The 25,907-nt window shown below is 40.6% G+C and overlaps 1 protein-coding gene across 5 annotated transcripts in view; it reads right to left on the reverse strand.

Moving 5' to 3' along the window:
- Positions 1 to 25,907, reverse strand: part of MUSK (muscle associated receptor tyrosine kinase) — a 98,026-nt gene that overhangs the window by 34,667 nt on the left and 37,452 nt on the right. For 3 of the 5 annotated variants that reach the window (XM_080940030.1, XM_080940028.1, XM_080940027.1), the window contains 2 exons: positions 13,422 to 13,451; positions 8,410 to 8,534 (listed from right to left, as the gene is read on the reverse strand). In XM_080940030.1, coding sequence (XP_080796156.1) covers positions 8,410 to 8,534; positions 13,422 to 13,451 — 155 coding nt within the window. The remainder of the gene's footprint in view (positions 1 to 8,409; positions 8,535 to 13,421; positions 13,452 to 25,907) is intronic. The other 2 variants (XM_080940031.1, XM_080940029.1) reach the window with 1 other exon arrangement.

Here is a 25,907-nt window from a genome sequence, read left to right on the forward strand (position 1 = left end):
TTTGGCCAATCCTGGCTCAAATCAGCAAAAGCATCAGTTGACCCTCAGACTTGTGACCACTTAGCATTATTTCACTCTGCTCAGCCTTAGCTGGTTTGCGAGATGGTAATGGGTACGCAGTACAGCCTCCAATGACATTCCTCAGATACGCTATGATTTGTCCTGAAATGCAGACAAGAGTAAGAGACTTTAGACTATGTAACATCTGATCAATTCTCTACAAATGGACATCAGATTATAGATGTGTAGTAAGGGGAGTGGTTTGTAAGGCTAAGGCACTCTGAGGCTCCGCATACAAAATATGCTGGACCTTCAAACCGGAAGTCAGATGTTCTTAAAGAGCCAGAATATCAATACATCAGCATAGATTTGACAGGCTAATTATACAAACGTCTATCCATTAGTCATCATTTAGACTATAGTAAACACTGACTACATGTCTAACTGTTTAAATTACATTTTTATTTATTTGTTTTTCATAAGTATGAAGGCATACTCGTGCCATGGTATGGGTGGCGGGGTGTGAGTTGGTTCTCTCCTTTCATGGTGTACCTCTCAAGGATTGAAGCCATTAGGGTTGGTGGCAGGCATCTTTACCACTAGCCCAAGACTACCTCCATTTTCTATTTAGTTGGGAGTTAGGATCTGTATCCTGTTGGTCTAACACCAAAGTCAATGGCTTTTAATCACTATGTTCCCCAGTCCTTGAAAAAAAGCCAAATGAACTTTTAGCAAGCAAGTCCAGTCGCTTGGAATACCGATATCAAAGCCTCATGTGTGAAAAGGTTGGTCGGCAGCCTTGGTTGTTGGGGTTGGGTCTGGAGCTGCTATATATTCAAATGCTAAATACCGGCCCCCAAGATCTAGTTATCCCCTCATGAGCAGATCTTCACATGTACCAAATGATGCTATGTAAATCTTGCTTTCTAACTTAAAGCTATTGGTTAAATAAAAGTGGTTCCAGCCAATTGCTGGGGAGAACAGAGAAGGAGGTGGGTTTCAGTTACCAGGCTCAGGTAGGGACGGAATGGAGAGGAGAAAAAGAAGAAGAAGGAGAGCAAAGAGAGGAGACCGCCATGGGTGTGGTCAGGAAGAGTGGATCCAGAGAACAAGCTGTTGGGATAGACTGGCAAGAGAACATCAAATACTTGGGGATCCCAGCTGGGGAGTTCAGTCTAGCTTACCGAAAAATGGATAGGGGGCAATTTACCCAGTACTTGTGCTAGAGCTGGTTTTAAAGATGCACTGGACTCTGCCTCAACTATTAAGGGACTGGCAGGGTCATATTAAGAACTAATAGAATCGAGTAAAACCCATTTGCAGTTGATAATGTCCAGCAGCTGCAGAGCGTTAAGAGGTAGAGCCAAGAAAACGTTCCATCGTCAAGCATGTAGCTTTGAAGGGGATGTCGGCCCCCGGACCACTTTTCCCTCTCGGCTTCACAGCTGTGCTGAGGAGAGCAGACTTGTCCATGTAACGCCACAGCAACAGAGGTATGGTGTTGGATCACATCCCGAGGAAGCCAAACACTATAGACTTCTGAAACCATGAACCAGAATGAGTCTGGCTTCCTTGTGTTGTTTCTCTTGGGTATTTTGTCAGGACAACAGGAAACCAATGCTACAACCTCAGCGAATCAATGGGTGTCACCGTTAAGATGGCACTTTATTTTGAAATGGCAATTCTTTCTTCTGTATTCTTAAGCACCATGTGCACATTTCCAGTAACTATTCATTGGTCACCACTACTTAGGAGAAGGGAAAGTGATACCAGTTTGAAAAAAATTCAAATGACCGAGAAAAAATTAAAGCATTAACCAATGACGTTTTGGAAGACTGGATGTATGCACCATGGTGAGTTCAGTTTGGCTTCCCTGGAATAAATTCCTCGGTATGAATGTGACTAAAAATGGGAAATTTGAAGAGAGTTATCTTACTATTTTGTGTGCAGGTTTTCTCAGACTACTAAGAGGGGGTGTGATCATCTTTCCTTTTTTGTTTTTTAAAAAAAATATGTGTGTGCATGTGTGTGTGTGTGTGTGTGTGTGTGTGTGTGCGAGCGCGTGCATGAGCACTCGCATGCATACACATCCACATGCATGTAGTATGTGTGCATAAATTAGGTGGGGTACCACAGGGCATGTGTGGAGGTCAGAGAACAGCTCTGGATAGCTAGCCTTGATTTCTACATTGTTTGAGACTGGATCTCATGCCTACTGTATCCAACGGCTTCCAGAGGCTGTCTGTCTCTTCCTCCCACACCTCTGCAGTGCTCCGGGATAATAGATGCAAGCTTTTACTTCCAGCTTTTATGTGGGTTCGGGGCATTCAAACTCATGTGCTCATGCTTATGTGCCTTTTTAGCTACACCCAGTTTATGACCAGCATTCTTCCAATGTCCAATGGCTTGGGTCCCCAGCCCTAGACATTTTCTGTAGCAATTAGTGAAATTTTGTTCAATTATCTTCTCTGTCTTGCCGTCCTCTACCCTCATTACTAGTCTCAGTCACTGGGGAAACTTCCCAGGTGAGAGCAAGCATTAGGGCATTTCCCCCACACATAAGTAATCTGGTCTCTATGGAAACTGACAAAGCATAGAGAAATATTTTTTAAGAGCTATGTATCCAAGTTAAGCAGGTACAGCTCAAACAGCAAAGGGCTTGGCTTGTTAGCACGAGAACCTGAGTTTCTGAGTTTGATCTCCAGAATTCACATTTAAAAGGGGGCAGGGCTAGTGATACTTTGGGTCTCACTTCTCTGTTTGCCCCCCCAAATATGTATTCATGAATTTTTTGCTGAATTCTTTGTTATCATATTTATCAGAAGCCCAGCGTCTTACAGCGTCAGGTCTACGTAGCTGGACATCCTTAACCTCAAACTCTCTCTAATTTTATTACAAAACAGCAGTGAGACCCGAACGTCTGTGGGCTGTCTGTCCGTGTGCTTGGTGTGCTTTGCATTTTATAGCTTGTGTGTGAAGAGTGTCTCTTTCCAGTTTACAGAAGCGAAGCTGTGGGGCTATTGCTTTTCTTCCTTGCCAGGTTGGTTCCTTCCTCAGGGAAGAAGAGCTATGCAGTGCCGTGAGCAACTGAGAAACAAGCGATGTGCTAGCGCTACCTGTTAAGGTTTTGCCTTTTGCTGTTACTGTATGGCTAAGTGTTGGCGCCCAAGACCTGGAGTCTATGCATAGCTCTTGGGAACACGCCCCCACTTAATTCTAATTGGTAAATAAAAATGCCAGCAGCCAATAGGCGGGGAAAAGAGAAATAGGCGGAGTTGAGGTTTCCCCAGGCTTGGAACCCTGAGGAGGGAAGAGGAGAGGGAGCTGCCATGCCTGAGGAGAAAGTGCAGGAGAGGAGAGATAAGAGCATCCATGGAAGTAAAAGAACTTGCGGAAGGGAGAACCAGAGCTGCCATGAAAGGGCCAAGAGAACATGGCTCAGAGGGCTGTTCAATTGGATCAAGAGCAGCCAATATGGAACATAGACATTAGTAAGTAATAATGGGGCTATGGGTAGAAAGTAGATCCTAACAAGGTAGAGGTTTGGCAGCTAGCTACCTAATTATTGTGCTGCCTAAGACATATCAGACTATAAAGGCCACGTGTGTGTCTTTCATCTGAGAACATAAGTGGTGTAAGGCAAGGAGGAACTCCACACTGGGGTTTATTAAAATATTCAAACTATAGCTGCCCACCATTTCCTGTTTACACCTAAGCATGTCATTCCTAAACAGCAACCCCCCAACTCTGCTGCGGTCACAAGGTCACAGGAAACATGCATCGCAGAAAGAAGAAGAGTGCTTTAAGCCTCCTGGGCTCTCCAGGGGACTCCATCCAAATACCCAAATGGTTCAGAGGAGAGCCCAGGCCATTCTGAAGCTCTCTGGGCAAGGGTGGTGTGGTTTCTAAGCACTTTTCCTCCTACGTCCAGAGGCCTCTCTTGATTCTCTTCATGACTCATGCATACACAGCAGGCCTTGTTAGTCATAGTCTGTGTGTGTGTTTCTTTATATAATTATTCCCTAAATAAAATAGCACCATGGTTATTCTCATAGTATTTGCATGAAGATGATTCAAAGTACAGAGAAAGGTATGCACTTGGTTATGTGCAAAGATGACAAGATTGGACGTGGTGACTTCAGCATCCCAGGAATTTGTCATCCATAGAAAGTCCTGGATCCCAGAGCCCAGAGTGACCAATGTCTGACAGAATTTGACTCAGGTGATTATTTATAGTAAGGATGGCTTTGCCAAATCACTCTGGTTCACTTAACTAAAGAAGCCAGAATTAATTTTTAATCTCTGTATAGAGCAGTGGTTCTAAACCTGTGAGTCCATGACCACTTTTGGATCACAGATTAGTTCTGCTACATATCAGATAATTTATATTACGGTTCATAACTACCAAAATTACATGTATGAAGTAGCAACAAAAATGTTTTATGGTGGGGGTAACCCCAACATGAGGAACTGTATTAAAGGGTCGCAGCATAAAGAAGGTTGAGGATAACTAAGCTAAAACGTTCTGTCTTTCTGATAGTGATGACCTTTGTAAGGACATAGATTGATCTGCTGATTTGCTTGACTGTGATAGTTATTTCACTGAGTAAATATGTACAAAATATTCTTATGCCTTAAATATATTACAGAAAAAAATGTAATAATGGAATTTTGGGGGGCTGCAGAGATGGTTCAGTGGTTAAGAGCACATACTTCTCTTGCAGAAAATCCTAGTTTGGGTCTCAGCACCCACATAATAATGGGCAGCGTACAGTTGCTTGTAACCCCAGCTCTGGGGAATCTGATGCCCTCTTCCTTGGGTAATTACACACATATGTCCACAAGCTCCCTCTCTCTCTCTCTCTCTCTCTCTCTCTCTCTCTCTCTCACACACACACACACACACACACACACACACACACACACGCAACTAAAATAAAGCTTTTAAAAGAAATAATCTTTAAAGAGTCAGTAAAATAGAACAATCTGTCAGATAGACACCCTAACTCCCATCTGAGATCATGTATACCTGTACAACACTTGTGTGGGTCATTGATCCACTGACAGTGTCAACTAGAGCTAGTCTACCTACGGCCATAGATAATCTTGTAGATAATCATAGATAACCACGACTTCACCTGAACACAGAAATGCCTTGAAAAATGTTGGGCTTCTGTGGTCCTATATTATAAATAATCCTGGCTGGTTGGGAATATAAAAGCTTCCTGTCACTCTCAAATTTACTTTGCTAAACATTTCCATAAAAACAAACAAAACAAAATGAGCCTAGACAAGGGCAGAAGAGAGACATGTCTTCATCTAACATCAAGACATTGTTAGATTTTTTTTTGTGCTTATTGTCTCTGAATAGTCAATGTTTTAGTTTGCATGGGAGATGGGAAACAGTCTCATCTTTCATTGCATTGTAGGCTGATTACTATGTCCGGAGGTTAGTTTTAGTTTGGCTCAAGTTGGTGAGTAGCCAGCAGCATGTGTCATGTGAACACTCTTTGTGTAACACCCATAGTTAACACTCGGGTGCTTTCTAAATCTCCAGGGTGTGTCTCAACCAATCAAGTTGGCTCTGAATAGCATCTATCACAGAGAGGGATCTGCTGCCTAGGAGTCTGAGGAGAGAGAATGTAGAGGAGAGAGAAGCTATCCTCAGACGTATAGCAGCAGGGACGTGCCTTGGAGTGTTAGAGACTTGCCTCTTGGCTTCAGGCTCTGCAGCAAAGAAAAAGAGGCAAGCTTGCCAGTCTATCCCATGAGGCTGGCCTAACACTGTCCTTGGAACATGATCTTGATAGCTCACTGAAAGAACAGGCTGCTCCCAGCTTAGAAAATAGATACAATAATCCAGAACAGAAAATGGAGCAAGATGAAACAGCACAGTGAAACAAAGAATGATGCTTCTTTAGGGAGTGATGAGAAGCTGTAACAGGAGGGAGAAGTCCATTTACTGTGAAAACAGCATGCTCGCCAACAGTTAATACGACCAATGACAGGAATTATATTGATCTAAATTGCATCTATACCAAAGCAATGAAAATATCTTTCTTTATCTCATGAACACAATCTTAAAACTGTAATAGGTTAATCTTTTGGTTTGGTCAAATTGACACAAGCTAGAGTCTTCTTGGAAGAGCAAACCTCAAAAGGGAATTGCTTCTACCAGGCAGTCCTGTGGGGAATTTTCTTGATTGAGGTTGATATGGGAGAGACCAACTCACTGTGGGCAGGTGGTTCAGGGTGTATAGGAAGCAGACTGAGCAAGCCATGAAAGGTATGGCCTCAGCTTCGGTTCCTGTCTCCAGGTTCCTGCCCTGACTTCCTTTCAGGGTGGACAATGACCTGTCATCTTAAGCAGAACCTTTCTTTCTCAAGTTGGTTTTGGCTACAGATAAGATAAAAAAGTATATTCACACCAAGCACAAGTAGACAAGAGTCAGTATTTTAAAAATATGGCACTAAGAGTCCTGATTAATTTCCCATTCTGGATACAAACAAACAAAACAAAACAACAAAAAACAGAAACAAACAAAAACCTAACAAAACAAAACAACAACAAAAAAGCTAGCAGTTACAGGTGAACCCTCATAATGCAAAGAAATTAAATTTCTAGAACACACACACACACACACACACACACACACACACACACACACACACACACACACACACATATTCTTCCCCTGAGAGACTTCCCAACTTTGGAAAGTTTAAATTTTCTTTGGGTTGTCTTTAAGGAGTGAGAAGAAAAAATAAAATGTAGCAAGGATAACATATAGAGGATAATTAGATACAAGACAGAAGTATGTCACAGCACTAGGTATTAGGATCCCTCATGTGAGCTGTAAGTGAAATGATCACGTAAAGTATTACACCTGTGCTATAATCACCAGGCGTATACCAGGAGCTTCAAAATGTAAGTGGCCCAAGATTAGAGGCAGCCCTTAGATTCTGACAGAATGAAACAAAAATCATTACCACCCTCCAGCCCTCAAAGTAGACATCTTCATTCTTGTACAACAAACAGAGGCCAGTTGAAGATAACCAGATACACCGGGGACCAGGGCACAGTGAGGAGGAGTCACGAGACAATAGACAGCAGAAACAGGCTTGCAATTGAGTCCCGTGTTAGGCGAGAGAAAGCTGAAGTTGCTTCCCAGCCTCTGCAGGAACTTTTGACTTACAATAGCCACATGTGCCCCTCATCTCTGCACAAACCTTTCGGCTCCTCCAACAAATCACGTCTACGCCCTCATCTCATAGACTTTGTCTAGCAGTCTTCCAGCAGCTGTGCACATCCCCTGTCATCACATCCAGGCCTCTCCCCAGATATCTTCGTCCCAAGGAGACTCAACTACTCTCCTGAAACTGGGATCCTTCTTCTAAGACCCAACTCTCCGACTCCTAAAACCCAGCTTTATGGGTTTTCGATGTTGTTGTTATTTGCTTTTTGTTTTGTTTTGTTTTGTTTTGTTTCATTCCTATTGTAGTTAACATAATCAACACACATTCTGTCTGATTTTTATCCTCTATCATCCCCCACCTGAATGGAAGCCCTTTGACCTCAGGGAAGGTCTCTCATTTTACTTATGCTTGTTGTCAAGGAGCCTACAATATTACTTGATGCTCAGATGCACAACACTTGTTCGTAAAATGAACGTGTGAATGCTCATGTGGAAAGCACTTGGAAGAGGGACTGGCTCAAAATAACCATGTGATCACATTAGCTACTGTTAGCACTATTAAAAATGAAGAAGTATTGAATAAATTATAATCCTGGATTAATTTTCATTAAAGTAACCTCCACCAGTGAACTGGTCTTTTCCTGCTACATTCTGTGAAAATTGTTTTAGTTGTAGGAAGAACTTGGAATCATTTCTGTTTTACACACAAGAAAGTACAGGATACGTGATACAGGGAAGAATGTAAACTCTTAGGATTTGATGCCAGTGATCTCTGGTACCAAGGACAGCTTTAAACACTGGTAAAACTAGGACCCGTGACATAGATAGAAATGGTAACACTATCTTAGTTACTGTGTACTTATCACATTGCTATGATGATAATATTTAATTTGGGGCTTATGGTTTCAGAGGATTAGAGTCCATGACATTGGAGCAAAGGTATGCCAGCAGAAACAGTTAAGAACTTACATCTTGGTCTGCAAGTTGAAGACAGAGAGAGTGACAGAGGAGATGGGCTTTTGAAACCTCCAAAGCATCCCACTGATACACCTCCTAATCCTTCCCAAAGAGTTCCACCAAGTAGGGATCACATACTCAAACATGAGGCACCAGGGGCTGTTCTTATTCAGACTACCACACACTACAGGCACATGCTGTGTGCAGTCACCACCAGCAGGTCTTCCCCAAATCATCCCGACCACAAGGCACTCACAGCATTTCCGTTTTCAATCCAGCTGATGGTGGGGACAGGGATGCCTATTGCTGTGCAGCGTAGGGTTACAAAGGAACCAAAGGTGACATTGTGGGATTCAGGAGCACGCAGGATTCTTGCAAAAACTGTTAGGAAAACAAAGGGCATGAGTGATTGTTTCTTATGAAATGGCTAAGCAAGGCAGGACTTTAAAACTCCAGTCACAATGTGTGCTCTGAATATGATCACTCCTACATGCTCTTTGTGCTATGATCTTGTGCTTGTCACCCCGGGACACATCAAGCTTACTTCCAACATAGATGTTTGTCCTTGTTAATACCCAGTCTAGAACACGTATGCTCATATCCACATGTGACAGGTTCCTTATGTGTACAACACACGTCTCATTTTAAGGACATTTTCTTAGAACCATAATCATCCAACATACATTATAACTCCCAATCACCTTTACCATTCTATCTTACGATCTTTATATGCTTACTGCTATCTGATATTCTGTTAGTTCCTACTTACATCTTCTTCAGCTCCCCCATTAGAACGTCTTGGTATATTTTGTTTCCTGCTTAGATTAAGTTCCCAGAAGAATTCATAATGAAAATAAACACAGGACACTATTTTAGCAAACTAAAGAAATGATTAATGTTTTATACCCTTAACGCTATCTCTAGTAGTGAGAACAAATCCAACTATATCACACACTTTAGAGAATGGGATGACATATTGGGGGGGGGAAGCAATGTTTAAGATAAATGTGAGAAGGAGAAGGGAGGGGTTATACATCTTCACCAATTAAAAAAATCAATTTGTAGACTTAGCAGCTCTATCTAAATTAAGAGAGAGACAAACACTCAGAATGGATTGGAGAACATGGTTCAGAATATGGACAAGATTTCTGTCCTTTATGGACATGGAAACTGAATCCCCATTAATTTTATTTACTTTCCCAGAGTAACAGCAGTGATGGTAATGGTCCTGGGCTCGTGCCTTCTGATATCAAATCCAACAGTCTTTTAAGCTATTACGAAATCATTTTGTTTTCCTATCACGTTGTCAACATATTTTGTGCACTTTTCTGTTGTTTTTTAGGGCCGGAGCCCAGGACATGACAGGAATTCTAAACTCTTAATTGTTGTGACACTTGGACCTAGTTCTTCTAGTTCACTGAAATTCGTGGAGTTCATGTGGACAAGGGAGAAGATTCATGGGACAACCACAGTGAGGCTAGAGTTTCCCAGTTGTCCCTCTGACTTTTGACCTCTTCAAAAGGTCACATCACTTTTATACCTTGAGTAAGGGTATAAAAACATGACGATCTCTCTCTTGACATCTGGATCTTCAGTTGGTGCTAAGTTATATTAACTTGACTTCCTATCTTTTGATATTCAGGACTCCAAGATACGTTATTTATAACACCATTTGGGCTCATCCATTTTAAATATGTAAATGTTGTACCCAAAAGAACAGAGGACAGAAAAATAATAAAAATGTTGCATTCCAAGACAACAGTACTTAAAAAATACGAATGTTTAACATGCAGTTGAATCTGTCTCTTAAAACTAAGATTGAGGGCTAGAGGTATTATTCACTTGGTAGAGTGATTTCCTAGGCTATACAAAGTCCCAGGTTCAGTCCTCAGCACCACATAAACCAGATGGAGTAGGACATGCCTGTAATCCCAGCACTGGGGAAACAAAGGCAGGAGGATTGGGGTCCAAGGTCTTCTGCTTACATGGGAGTTTGAGGCCAACCTGAACTACATAAGATGATGTCTAAAAAATAATAATAATAATAACAACAACAATAAAAACATGGCTTTAGAATGTCCTGGGATCTAACTAAACACCCAACAAAAATCAGAGTTCAGGAACACAGTGAGCAACATACCCTGGAGACCATGTCTGCCAAACTCAGAATGCAGAAAACTTAAAATGGCAAAGTTTATAGTTGCCTCAATCAATAAGTAGTAAGAGGAAAGAAATCTGCTATGGGCTGAAAGAGGTTTAAGAGCCATGTCATCTAAGAGCTCACCTTGGACTCTTATTTTCCCCACCGAGTCAGAGCTCACAGGCTGTGTTCTTTGGACAGCCAAATCCAGGCTGACTGGCCTCCTGGCAGGGGTTAGCCACACACTGCTCTTGTTTTCTGGTGATAGTAAAGAAGGCCTAGGCTATGCCACACATCTGTGACACGTGGCTGGGATAATGTGTACAGGGGCTGGCACCGCAGGCTTTGAGTTGAGTCATTATAATCAGAAGCACGTGGAGCCACTGTCTCGGAGCACTGAGAACAGTACGGTCCTCGAGAAACGAGGAGTTGAATCATGCTGGTATCAGTCTTATTGCAGAAGTGTTCAAATGACTTGGCTGAGCCCTTGGACTTGAAATGAGGGCCTTTTGGATGAAGACCAGCGCAATTAAACAAACTAGAGAAATGGGGAATCTAGATTCTTCCTCCTGTTTTGATTTATAGAAGCACATGTTCGGATTCAGGAACTTCAAATTCTTCTTGGGAATGTAGTCACCAGGGTGGGTTTATTGTGCTCTGATCTACAGCCTTTCTTCTTCTTTTGGCGGCTATTGCATTGTATGGATTGCCACTTAGGCACATTGCGAAACCCTTGATGGTTTATATTGCACAACACAGCTAAGCTTAAAGTGAGATAGGGAGTCAGTCAGCCAGCAACTCTTGCAAAGCTCACCATGATGCTGAACTTAATTGATTCCCTATCCTGCCTGATCCAGAACTTTCTAGGGGCTCTGTTTGGGCACACATGATGGGTACTGTTGGCCACACAGGTGGCTCCAACTATAAAACGGCTAATAGTTGTTCTCTCCAAAGTGGGCTTCGTCATTAAGTGTAGTATGTTAAGAGAAAAAAAATGACTGGAGATTACAATGAAGCTGGTCTATCCCACACTCCTGAATTCTCTCTGAAGGCAAGACTCAGCCTTCCCATGGTAGTATTGATAGTCATTTCACCCTTTCATTTCTCCTCTACCCCAAAGGAGGATCTAAGCATCATTCATACCTTTTGGGTTTCATATAAATGTCTTGCTTTCACGGTGTCCTTCATACCCCTTGCTCTGGTTATATTTCATGCAGCACACATCACCACTGGACAACTGTGGGTCCTTTATTCATTTGTATTGTGACTGTCCCTCTTCCCAGGATGCAAACATTATCAGGATCTGCCTTGGCTTTGCTCATCACTATAGTCTGACCTATGCAGATGCAGGGCACTGTGTATAATTAGATTTAGCCTGCCTTGTATAGGGGAAGTAATCATAAGCACTTATTAAATGAATGAGTGGATGAGTAGGAGAGTGAGTGAGTGAGCAAGTAAGCTTTTCTGGTGAGAAAAAGCAAAGGAAGTTATCTATACTTTCTGTAAGTCAGCCCTGCTGGACCAGCGTTCTCTTGCCTATCCTACCTGTATGAAGGGAAAGAGCTTGATATGTGTATGAAAGTTTACCAGATGTTTTGCCAGGGTCAGGACTTCTCTGCCGGCACATTAAGATGTGACATGGGAAAGGCAGAAGAGGCAGGAAAGCTCATCTGTATTTGTTCCCAGTTCTAAATGTGAAGGTGGGCTGAGAGAAATTCCAAACATTTAACAATCATCAACACCAGTCCCAGCAGCTGCGACCAAAAATAAAGGTCAGGCTAACTTTATCCCCTGCAGGAATGAACTTGGATATAGTTCGATAGCAGATCCCATTGTTTTGGTGGGTAGTCACAAACTGAGAATGCATTTTGTACCATCAGAGAAGCTCAGTGAGATCTGTTACTTAGCCAGAAATGTGCATCAAATGTCTTTATTTTATCACTTGCTTTCACGTGAGAAAATGTTTTGTTATAGTGAACAAGCAAACTGATAAATAGGAGTTTGAAATTATTTAGTGATCTGGGAAAATTCTACAACTATTCTGATATTCTACAACCTCTCTTGCTATAGATAATCTGATTTATCACTATTTAATTCACTCTCCACTCTTCCTCATTCATGTTCCCCTGAGCAGGTATGGTAGTAATCACCAGCACTATGAAAGAAAAAGACATGGCCCATGTTTAACCTTAGGATTTTCTCATACAGAATCTATTCATATGTTTTGGGTTTTTGTCTCTTGGGCAAATGTGAAGCTCTATCTGAAAGTCAGGGATGATACATCGAAATAGTTCTAACAAACCCAGGCCCACCCTGAACACCTGCCACATTCGTGTTTCACATTACTTTCAGATTTATAATCAGTCTTATGGTCTCCATTTTAAAGGAAGTCCAGAGTAGGATATCAGATCTCCTGGAGCTGGAGTTAGAAGCAGCTGTGGGCCTCCCGATGTGAATGATGGGCCCTCTGTAAAACCAATGATGCTCTTAACCACAAGTTATAAATTCTTTAGGACATATAGGTTACCTAGCAGAACTGGGTTGCTGGGGCAGACCTTAAGTTAAGCATTAGTACACATTTGTGATACTGGTCCAGGCTCTCTGCTTCCTGATCCACTGTGATGCATGGTCCCCTCATCTCACACCTCTGCAGCTGCAGATGGAGCTGCCACAGGCAAACTGGTCTGCATCCCTTGGCTCTCTGGACCAGATGAAAGCTCTCTTTCTTAAGGCTGCCTCAGCCAATTACCGTGTCAGGGCAAAGATACAAACATTAATGCAGTTTTCCTAATACGGAAATTTAAAAGCCCAAACTATGTATGGATTAGTTTTCTTCTCTGTTCTTTTTATTGACTCTCATGCTGTGAGTCTAGAATCTGGAACGGGCAATTCTAACTGGTCTCTGGATTCAGTGTTCTTCTAGGAGATCTGATTGAGTGGTCTGTAAATCTGCTTCTACAAGAAAGCAGCCCCACCTTCAAGTTCTCTGTTTAGTGCTGTGACTGATTCCCGCGGGCCACTTGTCATTTCTTGACAAAATAATAGGACGTAAGGTCAGGAAATAAGCAACCAAAGTAGACCGTGCATCTAAGAAGCAGCAGCAAGGCAGAAAGAAGGGGGGAAAATACCTTCGGCGTCCTGCTCAGGTTCACCGTCTTCTGTTAATAGAAACAGGAGGAAACGGACACACAGACAACAAACAGAAACAAAACAATGCATGGTGAGATCGCAGCACACCCACTGTGAACGATTAATAAACTAATAAGAATCTACTTGTTTCTTATTCCAGTAAGAAACAAATGCCACGGAGGGAAAGTGCTGACCTTTCTTTGCGACCAAACTATCCCATGGCGTAAGATTCCAAATCACCGCTGCAGTCAGGCAGTATTAGACAGAAAATAAACGACAGCGTACTCGAAGATGGAGCTCACTCATGCATTTGTGTTTTAATGTGGACAAAGACAAACCCCCCTTTATTTCAGGGCAACAGAGTCCCTACTATTCTAGTGAGTTCTGTCCCTCTGTTTGCTTGCTTGGCTTCTCATCTTACGGGCCCTGCTGTGAAGTCAGCGCTGTGGACTGTGGGATCTCAGCTATCAGTTCTATGGCAATAGACTCCTGTTGTGGTAAACAGGGGATTAGGGGGTTTTCTGCAGAACCAGGGCCTACCACCAGCAAAGATCTGCAGCTCTCATTTACCCCCCCCCCCCAGGCAGCTCAGAGAGTGGAGAAGAACAAAGCATTCTGGGAACAGACTAGCCAAGCCTGTGCTGAGAGAAAATGAAAGGAGGGGGAGAGAGGGAGAGAGGGAGAGGGGGAGAGAGAGAGAGAGAGAGAGAGAGAGAGAGAGAGAGAACACATAAAAACTCTCCAAATTGGAAAGAAAGGATGGGGAATTTATATACTCTTTTAGAAACCCCTAACCAAGGGAAAATAAAACATAAAAAAAAAATTAGTCTTTCTAAAGCATTTACTATGACCATATCACAAAAAAACTCTCAAGGGTTCCAATCATTCAGACCTTTTTTTTTTTTTTTTTTTTTTTTTTAGATTTACTTAAATATAAGCCAGTTGCAGTAGGCATGTATCTGGGGAAACAGTGATATTGTTGGTAACCACTGTTTCTGACAGGAATCGGCTTGTACTGTGCCTCAGAGATGGTGGGTATTCCCGTATATGTCACTCACACACCACTTCCTGAGAATGCTCCTGTATCAGTGACTGAACATCATCAGTGTGACTGGAGATATCTTACATATATAACAAGGCAAAACATCTAATACTCAGGGACTTAGGACCAGGACAGAGCCAGGTATGCAGTGCCCTGACTGAGGTTCAGACATGGAGTCCTCTGCTGTAACCTGGTGTCACGTTGACTAATGTCTCCATTCAGTCCTTCAGACCAAATCTCCTTAAAGTCAAACGCATATAAAATCTCCAATTTGATTTGACTCTCTCTGACCTCTCCTGTCTTCACCAAGGAAGTCAGTGGCGTTTAGTTTTATTTTCTTGCTTCAAGAATTCAGGCTAGATCCAGAAATGAGCCCTCATGTATATGGTCACCTGATTTTTGACAAAGGAGCAGTAAACATTCAATGGAAAAAGGACAGCCTATTCAACAAATGGTGCTGGTCCAACTGGCACTCAGCATGCAAAAGAATGAAAATAGACCCGTTCTTATCTCCTTGTACAAAGCTCAAGTGTAAGTGGATCAAAGATCTCCACATTAAACCAGATACACTGAAACTATTAGATGAGAAAGTAGGGAAAACCTTAGAACACATAGGTACAGGAGAAAATTTCCTGAACAAAACACCAATGGCTCAAGCTCTAAGATCAAAGATTAACAAATGGGACTTAATGAGATTGCAAAGTTTCTGTAAGGCTAAGGACATCGTCAAGAAAACGGCAACCAACAGAATGGGAAAAGATCTTTACCAACACCACATCAGATAGAGGCCTAATATCCAAGGTGTACAAGGAACTCAAAAAGCTAGACACCAGAGAATCAAATAACCCTATTAAAAAATGGGGTACAGAGCTAAACAAAACGTTTTCAGTTGAGGAACACCGAATGGCCTAGAAACACCTGAGGAAGTGCTCGACATCCTTAGCCATCAGGGAAATGCAAATCAATACAACCCTGAGATACCACCTCACACCAGTCAGATTGGCCAAGATCCAAAACTCAGATGACAGCAGATGCTGGCGAGGCTGCGGAGAAAGAGGAACACTTCTCCACTGTTGGTGGGGTTGCAAGCTAATACAACCACTCTGGAAGTCTGTCTGGCGATACCTCAGAAAATTGGATATAGTACTACCTGAAGACCCAGCTATTCCACTTCTGGACATATACCCCAGAGACACTCCAATACACAACAAAGATATATGCACCACAATGTTCATAGCGGCTCTATTTATAATAGCCAGAAGCTGGAAGGAACCCAGATGTCCTTCAGAAGATGAATGGATACAAAAATTGTGGTACATATACACAATGGAATACTACTCAGCCACCAGAAACAATGACTTAACCAAATTCTTAAGAAAATGGCTGCATCTAGAGAATATCATCCTGAGTGAGATAACCCAGTCACAAAAGAACAGACATAATATGCAGTCACTGATAGTGGGATGCTAACCCCAGAGGCTTGCACTCCCCCAGAAACAACTCACAGACTGTATGAAGTCCAAGAAATAAAGAAAACAAAAAAATATATACATATATTTACAAAACAAGAAGACTTTGACTATTTCCATGTTTCGTTTTGTTTTGCATGTACTTTACGCTTATTGTAACCATTAGGTTTTCAATGCATACTGTCAAGCCCTTGAAAAAAATCAAGTTCTGACGAAAAAAATATATTCACATGGTTTTATGTAAAAATTATTTCAATGTCTGAAAAAACATTACTGACAAAAATGTATAATTTTAAGCAAAAAATGTTTAAAATCTGTACATTTATCTTTGTTTTGTAAAATAAAGTCGTTTAAAAAAAAAGAATTCAGGCTAGAGGCCACTACTAATTTATAAATTGATGTCAATTACAAAAAAAAAAATGTTTGGAGGTTTACTGTCAAATGAACCTTGAGTCTAGATGAAGAAATTGGGTTTTTATAGCATTCTTAACAGTGCCAGATAAAGCACGGGGGAAGGGGGGGTATTAGTTTCTTCTATACTGGAAACTTAGAAAGTGTAGATTTCCCTGGTTTGTTTTTGTTGCATTTTTATTGTTTGTTTTGTTTTGAGACAAGGTTTCACTCTGCATCATACGCTATGCTTGGACCTCTGTCTTCTCTTCGTGAGTGCTGAGAATTTAGGTGTGTTCCATGGTATCCAGGAAGAAAGAGTGCCTGCATGAATCACAGACATTAATAAAAGAGATAAATACAGATCCCTCTTCGAGCCAGATTAGGCCTGAAAATTGTGAAAGGACAGCCTCCTACACACACACACACACACATACACACACACACTACCACTAAACAGAACCAACCAGAGATGCAACAGTGTCTGAGATTTGATGTTTTCTAAAACACAAGCTTAGAGGTAGGGCTAGGAATTTCCCCTTTATATGTGTACTATAAAATGCCTTTCTATGCATAGATGCAAATGTCTCACATGCTTTGGCGTTAATACACACACGTAAAAATACATGCACACACAACTGAGGTTATCTTAGAGAAAAATATGAAAGATCACTCTGTGAGAACCTACTGAAACTTGTACGCACCCTGTGGAGCAGTTTGGTGGTCATTTCAAGGACAGATTGCTGTCCTAAATTTGCATGTGACCCATGTGTCCATGGTGATTCCAAGTGACTTCTGAACTTGTCATCTGCCAATTTCGAAAATCCTACCTCATGGCCTTCATTCGGATTTAATTGATAAATTCTCATCTAATTGCTTTATGTGTTATGATCTGTCTTGTCTTCCAAATAGCTTTTTAAACCTTCTGGGGAAGGCATAATGTTAGAACCAGGGTTAGCAACCAACTTCTTTTGCTTTTTTTTTTTCTGAAGTATAGAACTGTTACTCATTGAAAAATAAAATCCGTAATTTTTAAGAAGTCTTTCGCCATTTGTATAAGGGATGGCTTGCCCTTAGCTTTCTGGACTAGCTTGGGAGGCTGGTTAGGCTGGACAGCCAGTGCCACCCTGACTATAAAGTGTACCCACTCTCCTTCCACATCCAAGTTCAACGGCAATCAACTATTTTCTTCAATATGTTCATTTATAGGAAACTCAGGACCATGTCAGCAGCCCATTTTGACCAATTCTTTATGAAAAAGGGAAGCATATATTCTAAATCATTCCCCTTATGATTACTCCCCATAAGACCTGTTTCCTACTTCCATTCACTGGGCAAGAACTAAAAAAATAAGTCTAATTGGGGTTTGATGTCTCTAGATATAATAGCTGCAGCTCTTCATTCTGATTGCTAATTTTAGGAACTTCCTTAGCTCTCCTTAGACACTGAATACACTCACATGCATGATGGGTCTAATAACTTTAAAGAAAAGAAGCATTATATGCACTTTCTTTCTGTGAACACAAGTCTGCGTGTGTTTTCACTTGTTGTTCTGTGATTTAGTCAGCCAGCTGATGTCCCTGAAAATCACAAATACTCACCACTGATTTGTATTCTTTTTCTCATTAAGATCTATCTCCTCAAATCCATCTGTGTATGTGCATTGTGGGGTTGATTCATTAGTTCATCAGTTGGGAAAGAAATTGGAAGGTCTATCAAAGGTCAGGCAGGAAGAGAGAAAGTAAAGATTCCCTGAGAGAAATAAAGGGATAAACTTGTTAAAATCCTACAGGTCATGTAGACCCTGTGGAGCGAGTGTATGAAGAACCAGAATTAGGCAGACTTCAGAAGTATGCAGATAGCGTGCATTCTTCTGGCTACAAGAGAGAGATGAGCCAAGACGTAACAGGGATTCCACCAGTGAGGTTGAGGTCTCAGAAGAGCTGAAATACACATTCCTGTTCCTGGCTGGATGGCACCGAGACTTCCTGTTTCTGGGAAGGAGTTTTTATGAGAACAAAGGTCATAAATAAGATAGAGAGGGCTTGGAGGAGAAGCCAACTGTGTCCTCCTGGCTGTGGGGGATAGTGTGGCGAGATATTTTAGAGAAGTTTGAGCAAGAGGAAAGTACTGAGGTCACACCATGAGGGGAGAGAATCTGAGATGTGTGAGCCAGCCGCTTTGAACATGAGCACTTTGGAAGTTCCACATCTCCTGGTCCTTTTCTTAGCTCAGTGACTCCGATCAAGTCAATGCTGCTCACAGTGACAGCACAGAAGCAACAGGAGGCTCTGGGTGCTCTACAGGATGCTATTGTGTGCATGTGCCTGTACTTGCATTTTGTTTATAGTATCAAAACAAGACAGCTGAAGTATTCTGTTTTCTAGATGGATAAAGAGAACACCTTTAACTAGCACTTCCTTTGACTCCCTTGAAAATAATGCATGCCCTCACTTCTCATTCTGTGAAATAAAAGTTTTGTAGGATAGAATTGAACCTCAGCATCTTTGGCTAGGACCAAAGGTACATGATGATATGTAAACATAGCACAAAGACTATATTTGTGACAATGCTGAGTTCACAATGTAGAGATAATGTATACACTGAACTAATACCTCAGCCAACAGGAAGATAGACCAAACACAAGATATGCAGGGACTGTCAAGTCCCAGTTCTCTCAACAGCAACTGAGGTCTGATATCTATAGGTAGGTAGATAGATGATAGACAGACAGACAGACAGACAGACAGACAGACAGACAGGTAGGTAGATAGATAGATATAGATAGATAGATAGATAGATAGATAGATAGATAGATAGATAGATAGTCTACCTGGCATTGGGAATGAGTAGCTCATTGCTTGTAAACAATGAGTAATGTGCCCCTCCCCATGAGAAGAGGAAGGCAGTCACAGTACTACAGAATTTGGGTGCCTATGGGACTAAACCTGGATTGGACTCTAAAACATTACAGACTGAGGCTCAAAATTTTGCTTATTACGTCTTTATTAGGAAGAAGGATCTGGGAAGCTTTCTGGGGGAAGTCTTCAAAATTACTAGAAAAGAGAAGAATTATTATAAAGGAAGAATAATTAGGAGCACTAATCCATAAATTCATAGACCATAGAGAATAAGAATGTTAATAAATCCAATGCATTTAGTAACTAGGTGATTAATCCCACTGAAAGACAATAATGAAAAAGATAGCACAAGCCTCAACATATAAGGCACAAAGAAACAGGCATAATGAAATGAGGGGCAAAGTTCAAGCACAAGTTAATAATCCTGAAGAAAGTAATACAAATGCTAAAATTAAAATAGAGCTTCTGGTCTCCATCTGCACCCAGAGCTTGGGTAAACCACAGTCATCAGGACCCAAAACCTGACTGCAGAGAGCTGGTCTCCCAGGAGTGCTCTCATTCCTAAGATCACAGGCTCACAGGCCCACAGGAGGGACAAAGTCCAGTCAGAGACAGCAAGACCAACTAACATCACTGATAACAATATGACGAGAGGCAAGTGTAAGAACCTAAGTAACAGGAAATAAGACAAACTGCACCATCAAAACCCACTTCTCTTACCATAGCAAGTACTGAATATCCAAACACACCAAAAAAGCAAGATTTTGATTTAAAATCACATCTCATGATGATGATAAGAGGACTTTAAGAAGGACATGAATAACTCCTTTAAAGAAATACAGGAGAACACAAATTAGCAAGTAGAAGCCCTTAAAGAGAAAACTTTTAAGGAAAAGAAAATTTTCTTAAAGAGTTATAGAAAACCACAACCAAACAGATGAAGAAATTGAACAAAACCATCCAGGATCTAAAAATGGAAATAGAAACAATAAAAAAAATTGCAAAGAGAAACAACACCGGAGATAGAAAACCTAGGAAAGAAATCAGTTCTAGATGCAAGAATCACCAACAGAATACCAGAGATTAAAGAGATAATCTCAGGTGCAGATGATACCATAGAAAACATTGACACAATAGTCAAAGAAAATGCAAAAAAGCACAATGCTCCTAACCTAAATCACCCAAGAAATTTAGGACACAATGAGAAGACCAACCTAAGGATAATAGGTATAGAAGAGATAGATGATTCCCAACTTAAAGGGCCAGTAAAAATATCTTCAAAAAATTATAGAAGAAAACATTCCTAACCTAAAGAAAGAGATGCCCATGAACATACAAGAAGCCTACAGAACTCCAAATATACTGGACTAGAAAAGAAATTCCTCACATCACATAATAGTCAAACCCCAAATGCACAAAACAAAGAAAAAAATATTAAAAGCAATAAGGGAAAAAGGTCAAGTAACCTATAAAGGCAGACCAATCAGAATCACACCAGACTTCTCAACAGAGACTATGAAAGCTAGAAGATCCTGGACAGACATCATACAGACACCAAGAGAACACAAATGTCAGTCCAGGTTACTATATCCAGAAAAACTCTCAATCACCATAGATGGAGAGACCAAGATATTCCATGATAAAACCAAATTTACACAATATCTGTTCACAAATCCAGGCCTACAAATGATAATATGTGGAAAACTCCAACACAAGGAAGAAAACTACACCTTAGGAAAAGCAAGAAAGTAATCTTCTTGCAACAACCCCCCCCCCAAAAGATAGCCACACAAACAGAATACCTCTAACAACAAAAATAACAGAAAAGAACAGTCACTGTTACTTAATATCTCTTAAAATCAACAGAATCAATTCCCCAATAAAATGGCATAGAAAAACAGACTGGATACATAAACAGGATTCAGCATTTTGCTGCATATAGTAAACTCCTCTCAGTGACAAAGACAGACACTACCTCAGAATTAAAAGGCTGAGAATAAAATTTCCAAGCAAGTAGTTTCAAGAAATAAGCTGGAATAGCCATTCTAATGTCAAATAAAATTGACTTTCAACCAAAAGTTGTCAAAAAATAAGGAAAGACACTTCATACTCATCAAAGGAAAAATCTATCAAGATGAACTCTCAATTCTGAATATCTATGCTCCAAATACAAGGCCACCCACAGTCATAAAAGAAACTTCCCTAAAGCTCAAAGTATACATTGTACTACACACAATAATAGTGGGAGACTTCAACACCCACTCTCTTCAATGTACAGATCATGGAAACAAACTAAATAGAGACACAATGAAACTAACATAAGTTATAAACCCAATGAATTTAACAGATATCTATAGAAATTTCATCCCAAAGCAAAAGAATATACCTTCTTCTCAGAACCTCATGGTACCTTCTTCAAAACTGACCATATAATCTGTTACAAAACAGGACTTAACAGATGCAAAGAATCCCATGCATTCTATCAGATCACCAAGCACTAAGGCTAGTCTTCAATAACAACAAAAACAACAGGAAAACCCACATATACATGGTGCTTTCATACACCTGGAAGCTGAACAATGCGTTATTTGATGACAACTTAGTCAAGGAAGCAAAAGCCTATATTCAACGAAACTGGAAAAATTGGAGGAGATGGACATTTTCTAGACAGATACCAGGTACCAAAGTTAAATCAAGACCAGATAAACCATTTAAACAGTCTCATAAACACTAAAGAAAGAGAAGTGATTATTCTCAGGACAAGATAGGTTTAGTGTGGAATTCTACCGAACTTTCAAAAAAGGTCTAATACCAATACTCTTCATACTATTCCACAAAACAGAAACAGAAGCAACACTACCCAATTTATTCTTTGAAGACACAATTACACTTATACCTAAACCACACAAAGATACTACAACGAAAAAGGACTTCAGACCAACTTCCCTCATGAATATCAATGCAAAATACTCAATGAAATTCTTGCAAATGGAGTCCAAGAACACATCAAAACAATCATTTACCAGGGATGCAGGGATGATTAAGTATATGGGAGTCCATTAACATAATTCATTATATAAACAAACTTAAAGAAAACAGCCACATGATCATCTCAGATGCTGAGAAATCATTTGACAAAATTCAACACCCCTTTATGATAAAAATCTTGCAAAGAGCAGGAAATCAAGGCCCATACCTAAACTTAGTAAAAGCAATATACAGCAAACCAGTAGCCAACCAAACTAAATGGTGGAAAACTTGAAGCAATCTCCTTAAAATCAGGGAGTAGTCAAGGATGCCCACTCTTTCCCTAGCTATTCAATATATTACTGAAAGTCCTAGCTTAGAACAATTAGACAATAAAAGGAGGTCATAGGGATACAAAATAGAAAGAAAGAAGCCAAAATATCATTATTTTCAGATGAAATGATAGTATACTTATGTGACCCAAAATATTCCACCAGAGAACTCCTAGAGCTGATAAACAACTTCAGCAAAGTGGCTGGATATAAAATTAACTTAAAAAAATCTGTAGGCTTTCTTTACCCAAAGGATTAACAGGCTGAGAAAGAAATTAGGGAAATGACACCCTTCACAATAGTCACAAATAATATAAAATACCTTGGTGTAATTCTAACCAAGTAAGTGAAAATCTGTATGATAAGAACTTCAAGTCTCTGAAGAAAAAACAATTTAGGTAGATCTCAGAAGATGGAAAGATCTCTCATGCCCATGGACTGGCAGGATCAACATTGTAAAAATGGCCATCTTGCCAACAGCAATCTACAGATTTAATGCAATCCCCATCAAAATTCCAACTCAATTCTTCATAGAGTTAGAAAGAGCAACTGAAAATCCATTTGGAATAACAAAAATCTCAGGACAGCAAAAACTGTCTTCAATAATAATAATAATAATAATAATAATAATAATAATAATAAACTACAAAACAACTCCTGAGTGAATCACCATCCCTGACCTCAAGCTGTATTACAGACCAAACATGATAAAAACTGCATGGTATTGATACAGAGACAGGCAGGTAGATCAATGGAATAGGGTTGAAGACCCATAAATGAGTCCACACATGTATGGTCACTTGATCTTTGACAAAAAAATCAAAAACATCCAATGGGAAAAAAAAGATATCGTTTTCAACAAATGTTAGTCAGCATGTAAAGGAATGCAAATCCACCCATTCTTATCTCCTTGTACAAAGCTCAAGTCCAGGAGGATCAAAGACCTCCACATAAAACCAGATATACTGAACTAATAGAAGAGAAAGTGGGGAAGAGCTTAGAACACATCAGCACAGAGGAAAATTTCTGGTACAGAAAACCAATGGCTCGTGTTCTAAGATCCAGAATTAACAAATGGGACCTCATGAAATTGCAAAGCTTCTGTAAGGCAAAGATCACTGTCCAGAGGACAAAACAGCAACCAACAGATTGGGAAAAGATCTTTGCAAATCCCATATCCGATAGAGGGATCAAATCAATACAACCCTGAGATTTAAACTCATACCAGACAGAATGGCTATGGTAAAAAAAAAAAAAAAAAAAAAAAAAAAACAAAGAAACAAAAAAAAACCAAAACTGAGGTGACAGCAGATATTGGCAAGGATATGGAAAAGAGGAACACTCCTCCATTGTTGGTGGGATTGCAAGCTGGCAGATCTACGCTGGAAATCAATATGGCAGTCCCTCAGATAATTGAACGTAGTACTACCTGAGGACCCAGCTATGCTGCTTCTGGGCATATGCCCAAAAAATGCTCCAACATATAACAAGGACCCATGCTCCACTATGTTCATAGCAGCCTTATTTATAATAGCCAGGTGCTGGAAAGAACATAGATGTCCTTCAACAGAGGAATGGATACAGAAAATGTGGTGCATTTACACAATGCAGTATTTCTCTGCTATTACAAACAATGACTACATGAAATTCTTAGGCAAATAGATGGAACTAAAAACTATTATCCTGAGTTAGGTAACAAACACAGTCACAAAAGAACACACATTGTATGTACTCACTGATAATTGGATATTAGCTCAAAAGCTCAGAATACCATGGAAGCAAGGGGAGGGTGAAAGGGAAAAGGGGGGGATAAGATTTGAAATGTAAATACATAAAATATCCAAAAGAAGATGTAAAACATTAAAATAGAATAAAAATCTTAAGGAAAAAAATAAAACAGGCAAAATTCATGTACATACAAGACACAACTCATTGGAACAAGGTTGATTGAAGAATCAGTGAATAAGACATTGATATTTTAAAAAACTGTGGGGGCTGGAGAGATGGCTCAGCGGTTAAGAGCACTGCCTGCTCTTCCAGAGGTTCTGAGTTCAATTCCCAGCAACCACATGGTGGCTCACGACCATCTATGAGAGCATCTTACGTCCTCTTCTAACATGTGTGTGTACATGCTTACATGCTGCAGAGCACAAACGTGTAAGACCCAGGAAGACCAGAGAAATGATTTGAGGCTCTCCTGATGTTACAAGAGCATGGAAGATCTAAGGGAGGTGCAGAGAAGTAGTGTGCAAAAAAGATAAAGACCAAAACTGTTTCAACTTGGAGCAACATCTACAGCCCTGTAAGCACTAACATCTGGCCCTCAGTCTCGGCTTTCAAATCTGAAGCTTGTCACTCGTGAGTCTTTTAGACATGTAGAGCAGTGTACGGTGGACTCAGAGCCTTTGCCTAGGCCTTGGGGATCTTCCTTTACAAAAATACTTGAAAACATCTTAATCTACCCACAGGATGGCAGGACTGTAAGCTACTTAGGACATGTGTGTGTAGGAAGATTAATAAAAATAAGTTGACATTTGTGCTTTGAACATGGAAGAAATGGTGTCTGGTTTTTCTCCTTAAGGAGCAGGTTGAACTTAATGACTCATCTCTAACCAATAAAATATGGCAGAAGTGACTGCATAGCGTTCGAGTTTGGACTGTTGGAAAGAAAAAGGACAAGAGAAAAAAAAAATCCTTCCCGTTCTTCTCTAGCTCTCAAGCAGGCACTTAAGAAAGCTGTAATTATAAGGACACTTGAGCTGCCCTCTACTGGGACCCACAAGAGAAGAAACTGAGGATTCTCACCATCAGGCATCAACTAGAACTAGCCTGCATGCCAAGTCAGACTTGGTCTTCCAGCTTCAAGAAGCTTTCAAAACAGTGAGGAGGCTGTCAACGTTTCAACTGCATCTATGACCTGGAGTGGACCAGCAAGTCCACTCTCTAATTCACGACACATTGGCAATGACGCTGTCGGTTTCCTTTAACCATCAAATTTCTATGTGAAATCTTACACGTTGGTAGATGACTGACAGGTTGGATGACAAGCTAGGATAATTGTCAAAGGTCAAGAGAAAAATGCCCAAGCTACCAGAAAGCGGAGTTGGCTTATCAACAAAAGAGCAAAAATGACCAAGACCTTCTCACCCTTCGGTCTGTGAAGTCATGGGATAATGCTGAGAGAAAGAGAGAAAATAGCTGTCACCACAAAGCATGCAGACAAAACAAGTTTATATAAAAGGAGACATAGAGCGACTAGAGAGGTAGCTCAGTGGTTAAGAGCACTGGGTGCTCTTGCAGAGGACAGGAGTTCAATTCCCAGTACCTACATGAGCACTCACAGAAAACCGTAACTCCAGTTCCAGGAGATCTGGTGCCTTCTCTGGCCTCTTCAGGTAGCAGGCAAACATGTGGTACACAGACA

Source organism: Micromys minutus (genome assembly GCF_963924665.1).
Source record: "Micromys minutus genome assembly, chromosome: 28".
Classification (NCBI taxonomy): Eukaryota; Metazoa; Chordata; class Mammalia; order Rodentia; family Muridae; genus Micromys; species Micromys minutus.